The sequence below is a fragment of the Medicago truncatula genome, chromosome 7 (genome assembly GCF_003473485.1).
Source record: "Medicago truncatula cultivar Jemalong A17 chromosome 7, MtrunA17r5.0-ANR, whole genome shotgun sequence".
Taxonomy (NCBI): Eukaryota; Viridiplantae; Streptophyta; class Magnoliopsida; order Fabales; family Fabaceae; genus Medicago; species Medicago truncatula.
The window spans coordinates 24,168,178-24,178,487 of record NC_053048.1 but is presented as its reverse complement, the minus strand read 5'-3'; the positions used below and the strand labels follow the sequence as shown (position 1 = coordinate 24,178,487).

Here is a 10,310-nt window from a genome sequence, read left to right as displayed (position 1 = left end):
AGGTGGAGGTCTGGTCAACTGTTCGAGGTGTGCACTTTCTGTTGATTCATGGCAGGTTTCTTAAATCTAATGAAGAATTCTATATTTTTAATATGTATGCCCCTTGTGATCGGAGGGCTAAACAAGTGCTTTGGAATTCTCTTTCTTCGAGGTTGCTTTCTTTAGGTAGTAGTAAGGTTTGTGTGTGTGGGGATTTTAATACTGTGCGGTCAGTTGATGAAAGGCGCTCTGTTAGGGGTTCTCAGGTGGTTGATGATTGTGCACCTTTTAATGATTTTATTGAAGATAGAGTTTTAATTAATTTACCGTTATGTGGGAGGAAGTTTACTTGGTATAATGGGGATGGCCGTTCGATGAGTACATTGGACAGGTTCTTGCTATCTGAAGAATGGTGCATGGTGTGGCCTACTTGTCTTCAGGTTGCTCAGTTAAGAGGATTATCTGATCATTGCCCTATTGTCTTGACTGTGGATGAAAAGAATTGGGGTCCGCGGCCGGTGCGTCTTTTGAAATGTTGGCAAGATATGCCTGGTTATAGTGATTTTGTTCGAGAAAAATGGGGCTCTTTTCAAGTGTCTGGGTGGGGCGGTTTTGTTCTTAAAGAAAAATTGAAACTTATGAAGGCGGCTCTTAAAGAATGGCATGTTGCCAATACTCTTAATCTACCGTCTAAGATAGTTTCGTTAAAGAACAGACGAGCGGTCTTAGATAGTAAAGGGGAGGAGGAGGAGTTGTCAGAGGAAGAACTAGGTGAACTTCATGGTATATCGTCGGATATTCATTCTTTGTCTCGTCTTAACACAAGTATTTGTTGGCAACAATCAAGACTAAATTGGCTTCGTGATGGTGACGCAAATTCTAAATTTTTTCACTCTGTTTTGGCTGCAAGAAGAAGAATTAATTCTTTGTCTTCGATTTTGGTCGATGGGGTAGTGGTGGAGGGTGTTCAACCTGTCCGTCAAGCTGTGTTTACGCATTCTAAAAATCATTTTCTTGCCCCAATAATGACGCGGCCGAGTGTGGGTCACCTTCAGTTTCGAAAGCTCTCTTCCGTTGAAAGGGGAGGTTTAATTAAACCCTTTCATGAGGAAGAAATTAAGGCAGCGGTGTGGGATTGTGACAGCTACAAAATTCCGGGTCCAGATGGGATTAACTTGGGTTTCATTAAGTCCTTTTGGCACGAGATGAAAGCAGAAATTGTGCGTTTTGTTACCGAATTCCATAGGAATAGGAAATTATCGAAAGGTATTAATTCTAGGTTCATCGCCCTAATTCCTAAAGTAGCTAGTCCTCAATCGTTGAATGAGTTTCGCCCTATTTCTTTGGTGGGGAGTCTGTATAAAATTTTAGCGAAAATTCTAGCAAACAGGTTGAGACAGGTTATTGGGAGTGTTGTGTCAGAAGTTCAGTCTGCTTTTGTTAAAAACAGACAGATTCTTGATGGAATTTTGATCACTAATGAGGTGGTCGATGAGGCTAGGAAATCTAAGAAAGACCTTTTATTGTTTAAAGTGGATTTTGAAAAGGCGTATGATTCTGTTGATTGGGGGTATCTTGATGAAGTTATGGGAAGTATGACGTTTCCGACGGTGTGGTGAAAGTGGATTAAAGAGTGTGTTGGTACCGCTACTGCCTCTGTTCTTGTGAATGGATGTCCTACTGATGAGTTTTTTCTTGAACGGGGTTTACGCCAGGGTGATCCTTTATCTCCTTTTTTATTTTTATTGGCAGCAGAAGGATTGAATGTTTTGATGAAAGCGTTGGTAGACGCAGGATTGTTTAAGGGGTATAGTGTGGGGCGCGCGGATCCTGTGGTTGTGTCACATTTACAGTTTGCTGATGATACGCTTCTTATTGGGAATAAAAGTTGGGCTAATGTGCGGGCGTTGAGGGCTGGACTCATTTTGCTTGAAGCTATGTCGGGATTGAAAGTTAATTTTCATAAGAGTTCTTTGGTAGGGGTTAATATTACTGGTTCGTGGTTGTCAGAAGCGGCTTCCGTGTTGGGTTGCAAAGTAGGTAAAATCCCGTTTCTCTATTTGGGGCTCTCGATTGGGGGTGATCCGCGTCGATTATTGTTTTGGGAACCTGTTGTTAATCGCATTAAAAATAGATTGTCTGGTTGGCAAAGTCGGTTCCTTTCTTTTGGTGGTCGTTTGGTTCTTCTTAAGTTCGTCCTGACTGCTCTACCTGTCTATGCACTTTCCTTTTTCAAAGCTCCGTCAGGTATAATCTCTTCCATTGAATCTTTGTTTAATAAATTTTTTTGGGGAGGGGGTGAGGATAAAAGAAAAATTTCATGGATTAGGTGGGATACTTTGAGTTTGAGGAAGGAGTATGGAGGGTTGGGGGTTACGAGGTTGAGAGAGTTTAATTTAGCTTTGTTGGGTAAATGGTGTTGGCGGTTGTTATTGGAGAAGGAAGCTTTGTGGAGAAAGGTGTTGGTGGCTAGGTATGGTGTGGCGGATGGAGGTTTGGAGGATGGGGGCCGGAGTTGTTCTTCATGGTGGAGGGAGATAGTGAGGATTAGAGATGGGATAGGTGAGGGTGGAGAGGGTTGGTTTGGGTCTTGTGTTAGGAGGAGGGTGGGAGACGGTGCAGAGACAGATTTTTGGTGGGATTGTTGGTGTGGAGATGTTTCATTGTGTGAACGGTTTAGTCGCCTTTATGACTTGACTGTGAACAAACTAATCTCTGTTAGGAACATGATCTTGTTGGGGGTGGATGTCGGTGGGGAGGCGTTGAGGTGGCGTAGGCGGTTGTGGGCTTGGGAGGAAGAGTTGGTAGAGGAGTTTAGGGCTTTATTACTAACAGTTTCATTGCAGGAATCAGTGACAGATAGATGGATTTGGTTACCAACTCAGGATGATGGGTATTCCGTTCGTGGAGCCTATGACATGCTGACATCACAGGAGCAGCCTCACTTACATCAAAACTTGGAGTTAATTTGGCATACACAGGTTCCTCTCAAAGTTTCTATCCTTGCATGGCGACTTCTGAGGGATCGGTTACCTACAAAAGATAATTTGGCAAACCGTGGCATTTTACCTCTGGAGGCGCGGATGTGTGTTTCTAGTTGTGGGAATGAAGAAGATGTTAATCATTTGTTTTTGTCTTGTGCAACTTTTAGTGCCTTATGGCCATTGGTGCAAGCATGGCTTGGAGTGGTAGGGGTTGACTCTCAATCAACTTCAGATCATTTAGTGCAATTTATTAATTATGCAGGATGTTCGAGAGGGCGATGTTCCTTCTTTCATTTGATTTGGCTGCTTGTTGTTTCGGTGTTGTGGAATGATAGGCTTTTTAGAAATAGACAAAGTTCTTTGCCACAAATGCTAGATAAAGTGAAATCAACTTCTTTGTGGTGGTTAAAGGCTTGTAATGTTGTTTTTAGTTTTGGTACTCACCAGTGGTGGTCGAGCCCGCTTTCTTGTTTGGGTATTGACTGATTGGATGTATTGTTGTTTGGAACTTGACACTTTTGTGATTTTTTTGGCACACCTTCTACGGTAACAATTACAGTGTCAGTATTAATATATCTCATTTTCGCTTGTTCAAAAAAAAAAAACTAAATTAACAATATATATAAATACACACATTTTTAAAAGTAAACAATTTTAACTAAACTACAAGTTTTTCTACAAGCTAACACTTTTTTTATTATACTCTCTCTAACACTAATAAGTGGAAATTTAATTTAATCCCACTAAATATTTTTTTAAAGAAGTTAATCCGACTAACATTTTTTTTTAGAAAAATCCAGCTAACGTTTTTATTAATTACAATATAATAATTTTAGTAACTATTTTTCTAATAATTAATATTTAGTACTAATACCACTGTAGCAATTATTTAAAATAAGTTAGAAATGTACCAACCTCAAATAATAAGTCGACGAACTAAGCGGAGGCAGTAAAATCAACGGCAACGAACAACAACACCAACCTCTAAATGGATCAGAACCAACATAACTATAAAAAAAAATGTAACTTATTTTAATATATAACTACATTAAATATTTATAAATTCAAACACATGTAAAATTGAAATCAATTATAAGAAAATAACAATAATTACCTTTGTTAGAAACTTCAACAATGACAATAAAATGATGGAGAATAAAATTTCAGTGATATTAAAAAAAAATTGAGTGAGAAAGAGTGAAGATTGTAAGGAAGAAAATGTGAGTGAAGAGTTGTATATTTATACAGAGATGCTGCAACGGTAGCTAACGGCTAGTTAGCATGTGGGCCTCGTGTTTTCCGACGAAATTTTCGTAGGTAATGTCCACCAATCAAAACCAGCCACACACCCTTTATCCAACGGCTTTCTGCATGTGGGGCCGCAGCTTTCCTACAAAAATATTCGTCGGTAAAGTAGGCCAATCCCATGCTCCCACGCGCCCTTTTTCTGCATGTGGGGCCGCCACTTTCCTAGGAAAGTATTCCTCGGTAAAGGCAACCAATCACAAGCTGCCACACCCCGCTTTTCTGGTCCTTTTTTTACTGATAGGTGCTTTTCGACGAAAATTTTATCGATAATTAGTAGGAAACCACTTTCTAAAAAATTTCGTCGGAAAATTTTGTAGGAAAATCCAATATTTCTTGTAGTGTGTGCTCTATTTAATGTTTTCAGATAGTAGAAACAATCACTCACAAAATCATATTTCCCCTGATGCATCAAACTTGTGCCCTATTCAATTTAATTACTATCATAGGTATACACTATCATCTAAATTTCAATGAAAAATTTGATGCAACAACTTGATTATAAAATTTGATGCAACGACTTGAATGCACCTAGTCACATCATGTACGTAAATGACCATATAACAAATGTTAATAGCTTAATGAATTTTCAGAATAAATAACTTTTCATCAATTAAGTAAATTTTCTATGTGAACAGTTATAAAACTATGCAGATAATGAACTAATATAAAAAATGTCAAACAAAATATATTTCAGATAGTATAAGAATAAGAAATAGGACGTAATGGGTTGCTTAGAAAACATATTTAAGATGCTATGGAATTCAAGAATCAACCATCAAGAGGATTGACCACCTTTCCAACAAAGAGTATGGTTCCACTAAACTCTTCTCTGATCAGAAATAAAAAAGGGTGGTCAGCTACAAAGTCGATTGGAGGGGGCGGAGGGGGACTATACCGAGAACACCCGCATAACATGCTAACGGTCACCGCTGCAGCTTTTGTACCTTCTTCGTTTACTTCAATGCAAGACTTCTGAAGTATGTCGGAAACAAATATTTCTTGACTTATAGGAGAGTCCACCATTTTTGTCAAACCTCCCATAGAAAAAGGTAAAGTCAATCCTAATTTCTTTAGTAACTCAGGAGCTTCAATCTCAAAAGAAATATTGAATCTTGGAATCCTGAACTTGCCTACTTCCACTTTTCTACGAGGAAGATTGTGTTCCAAAAACTCATAATCAGAAGTTACATTATCAATCAAAGCGGACAACCCATCTTTTGCATCGGGAAGAAAAAAGTAAATGGAGAATGCACGCCCATAATTGCCTTGTTTGTAAGGAAGACCAAGAACTTTAAAACCATCAAAAGAACTGATAAACTGATCATTCTTGCTGGTCATAAAGGGAACCTTTACTGACTTGCCATTGAGAAGGTCAAAATCATAGTCCTTCGTTTTTGAAGTATCAAAGGGTTGTTTCCACACTCCTTTGAAATATAGTGCATTTGCAAATATTAGACTCGTTAAGCTGTGAACTGAGCCAGGTTGAAGAAGATTTTTAATAAGCCCTTTTGTCTCCTTTTCAGCCCATACATTCACTTCTTTTCTCACTTCATCAGCCTTCAAATCAGTATCAATTGTAAAATTATCCATGTTAAAATAAATCATTTTAACTTTTTCATGAGCATTATAACAGAATAATAAAACATTTTGTTGATATTATTGGCACATATTTTGTTCGTAAATCAGTTAGCGGAGAGTGAGTTGCAGAACGAGCCCATCCAGTTAATTGGCAAGACATTAGGTAATCTTGAGTGCTAGAAAGTTTGTGTTGGTATGTGGAATTATAAAAATTAAACTTTGCTAGAAGGTGCTGTTGCAGATTTCACAACCGTGTGAAAACAAATTAATATATAATTTGATTGTGTTTAAAGGCACACTTGCATGTAATTGTACTACAGGTTTAAGTACCCCTTATCCCTCATTCTGCTTATGAAAAAAATAGTACCAGCCCACATTATTAGTAACAAATTATTTTAATAGAATGAGATAAGAATGAATGCTGATATTTAGGCAACTTCATACCCTAACTGTTTAGCCAATGAATCAAGTAATTAAGAAAGAGGATTAAATCTTAAACACTAATGTCGATAATGTTAGGCTAAGGACCGAAAATCTCATTAAGCTTAACACAATGGTTCAACCGATCACAAACCATTCAAAAAATAATAACTTAATCAATATTTAGTGCTTAATAACAATTGATGATATAATATATCAATAATTGATTTAACATTCGTTTCTAGACCAAATAGTTGTGTATGCGAGTTTCTAATCAATTCATATATGTCCCTTAATGTGGATGAGTAGCCATAATAGTCCCTTAATGCATCTAAATTTAAAAATAATTCTTGATTGTATACTCAATCAAAATAGTCTCTGATGGTAAAATACGGACTGATGTGACCTTGAATGTTTTCTTGTAAGGATATTAACGAAGCAATTTAACAATTCACAATCATAGACTATTTTGGAATTTTTATACATTGAGTGATTCAAGGAAGAAAATGATTATATGCCCAGAAAAGTAATTCATAACACTCAACTTGAAACCCTAAACTCTATCCATTAATTAACAATAACAAATACAATACTAATAAAAGCATGGCACATGGATTCAAGATTCAAAAAGAAAGAAAAGGAATACCTTGTTGACGAAATCAACTTCAGCAAGAGTAGCTTTAAAATCAGTAGTCATAAGTTGTTTAAAGGAAGGTTGAAGAGGAAGTGATTGTTCAACCCACACACCATTGACGTAAGACAAGCAAGGGCCACCAGCGGGAGCGCCATCGGAGAGCACAGAAGAAACCAGCCGAGAGTATAAGGATTTGAGATTACCGGGGGATTCTGACTGGAGGAAGGAGAGAAGTTGTTTTTGAGTGGGACCCTCGGAGCCGGTAGCGATCATACTGAGCACGGTGTTGAGCGATAATGGTGAAAACACAACATTCTTTTCTTTGAGTTTTTGATTGGATAACAAGTGTTTGGTGATGTTCATGGAAACGTTGGTTAGGTTTGTGAGTGATTTTCTGATGAGATTCTGCATCATTCTTCTTCTTCTTGTTTGAATTCTTAGAGACTATGAAAGACCTAACTAAGACCTAACTCGGAAGAAAGCGATAGAAATAGTGTACTAGGGTTTAGAATTTGAGAGCTGACGTACACGTTGAATTTATAAAGTTTTGTTTGGATTTGGATCCATTCTCAATTGAAAATTGTTCTTCTCACAACAAATATTGCTCACTCCCAACTGATTTGACAATAGTACCCCTACGTGACTTAAATCATGTTTGGTATTTTCGGCGCGAGTTAACTCATGCGAGTTGTAACTCAGCGTGACTTAACTCACGTTGCATGCTGTCATAGAACATCAACTCAGAAACATAACCATTATGTTTATAAAATTTCCCAAACTTCCAATGTGCGATTTTTTCCCCTTCTAGTGCAATTTTCTTCATTCTTGCGCCATTCAAAGATCAATGTCTCTCACAAAATCAAGTAAGTGTTTGCATTGCCGCCGTTCTATTATAAAAAATTTGGTTTTTTTTTTTGTAAGAAATTTTACATTTTTAGGTTTCTAGAAATTTGGTTTGCATGTTAGTTTTTAGAATTGTTAGTGATGAATTAAGTTAGGAATTGTAGTTTATATGTTGTTTAGAGTCCAATGTGGTAGTTTAGGATTTATAAATTATTAGATTTTATGTTGATTGTAAGTTGCGCTCTAGCTGTTTGCATTGTTGTTGATGAAATTACTTAGAAGTTGGATTGTTAATGCTGATTATAGTGAGTTTGAGTGCAATTTAGTAGTTTATAGATTGAAATGACACTGCTGAAATTTAAATGTTGTTGTTGAATAAGTAGAAATGACACATTGTCCCTATGAAAAAATCAATGATTTCAATACTAAAATCAATGATTTCCTACATCTGACTCCTGCAAAAAAAAAAAAAAAAATTACAATTATAAACAATATTTCAATACTTATAAAAATATACACTAATCCAATACTATAAAAAAAAAATCCATGATATAATTAGATCTCACTGCAGAGGGTTAAATATTTTATGCATTTTTCAAATTGACTATAATAATGTATTGTTAGGATATAGAACCAATAGAATTTAGAGTGGTTGTTAATTAAAATTATTGTCACAAAGTTGAGTATCACATGTGAATAGTGCATAGGGTTTGAAACAATGTGGAAGAAGGTAAGATCGAGGGGGAGGGGGGGGGGAGGTTATTATGTCTCATTTGGTACTGATGATTTCCACTTTTGTTTTTGAAAACTGAAGTTGTGATTGTTGCCGCACAACCTGCTGGTCATCAATCTCTGCACCGATGACAAAGAAAACATATGGATTAGCCACTTAATGTTCCGGAATACTTCTCACTCAAACTGTGGTTGATGGGTGAGTTTGGGTGAATTTGGTAAGGGTTAAAATTGGTAATTTTAATGGTTTCTTGGGGTAGGGTATAATTGTTGGGGTATAGGGTAAAATGTTCCTAAAAACAAAACCACTTGTCAACAATCTGTTGGGTCGGACTAGCATCAACTCAACCTAGTAAATAGAAATCAACTAAGTTATGGCAGAATACCTAGCTCATGTAGTCATTTGGTATGTATGGAGCACACTACAGGAAAATTTGTACATACAAATCAATTTGGTCAATTGTGATCAATTAGTTGCTCGCAAAATAAATTTGTAACTATAACATTCTAGTTCGGCAACCGTCTGTTTGTGTGAATGGTAAAGGAAATGTCAATACTTTTTTGATAGAGGATAATTAAGTTAGCTATAAAGAAAATCAAAATCAAGAAAGTGTAACCAGAAGAGCAAGTTCACATTTGAATGTATATAATATCATCTAAATTCAATGGAAAATTTGATGCAACAACTTGATTGCACCTCGTATCATCAAGGTAAGTTCACTTGAAGGTATGGTTTGTAGATTCACAATGGTGATTTGTTTCACATCATGTACATTATTTAGTAACCGACAATATTAAAAATGTTACTAGCTAGAGAATTTTAAGAATAAATAACTTTATATCTCATCTAAATGTACAATTTTACAAACATGAAGGTAATATACGAATATAAAAAATGTTAAACAAAATAAATTTGAGATAGTATAAGAATACAAAATATGACGCTACTTGCCCTGTTTGTGTATTAAAACATAAAAATGGGTTGCTTATAAGACATATTTGAGATACTATGAAAATAACCTAAATTGGTAGCAAAACTTGCTTAATTAGCTGCAGGAAAAATTAAATGAATCAAAATCTTAGGCAAGTACTCCTATATTCTAAATTACTAGCAAAACTTGCTTAATTACAAGAATTATGAATTCCTCGAAATACATATAAAGAAAATAACCTTCTTTAGGAAAATCAACTGGAAAAAAACAGAAACTGAAAGTTAGAAAACATTTGAACTTGTTTTGCCGGGGTGTGCCAGCCCTATGTAGTGCAACACATGAGAATCCCAATAGTCAGATAATACAGACTCCCACTTTTGTGAGATAATAGTCCAAATATCAAATATTAAACTGATCATAAATTATAATGATAAGAATAGATTCAAAACTTCATCTTAATGAAAGTGCAAAAAAATATATGATTATTAAAGTGGATCATTATTGGTTTTATATCCGACATGTACTTTGTTTCTTTCTTTATTATCTGATGTAGTACACATGCTGCAGCTTGTATGTCCCACCAATATCATGATCGTTGCTCAGTTTCTGTTACTATGCAAAATTGATCCTTATAAGTTGCCTTAGTTTCTGTTAGTACACAGACGCAAGTCAAATACGGAAAATGTTGTCATGTGGATGAAGAATATGCTTCACTTTTGATACAATGCTATGTTGAGATGTAGTTATGTTGCTACAGAAAATTCGTTTTTAATACTAGTTTGCTATGGAATAACTAAATATTTGCTAGGATATGTTTTCTACTAACTACGGGTTTACTAAGAAATATTTCCCTAGCAAATTTGTCTCTTAATCCATGCTACGGCCAATTCGATAGGTATT

The 10,310-nt window shown here is 35.9% G+C and overlaps 1 protein-coding gene across 1 annotated transcript; it reads right to left on the bottom strand.

Annotated features, from left to right (window-relative positions):
- Positions 1-5,039: 5,039 nt before the first annotated feature.
- Positions 5,040-7,314, bottom strand: LOC11440077 (serpin-ZX). The gene is made up of 2 exons (XM_003622631.2): positions 6,916-7,314; positions 5,040-5,828 (listed from the first exon to the last, which is right to left on the bottom strand). Exons 1-2 carry the CDS (start codon positions 7,312-7,314, stop codon positions 5,040-5,042), a joined length of 1,188 nt encoding a protein of 395 aa, XP_003622679.2.
- Between the last annotated feature and the right edge of the window lie 2,996 nt (positions 7,315-10,310).

What these genes read in the sequence shown, in the direction of transcription:
- LOC11440077 (XM_003622631.2), bottom strand. Translation starts at nt 7,314, where the DNA reads ATGCAGAATCTCATCAGAAAATCACTCACAAACCTAACCAACGTTTCC. An exon ending in AAGTTGATTTCGTCAACAAG is followed by an intron (nt 5,829 to 6,915) that starts GTATTCCTTTTC and finishes ACTGATTTGAAG; the next exon opens with GCTGATGAAGTGAGAAAAGA.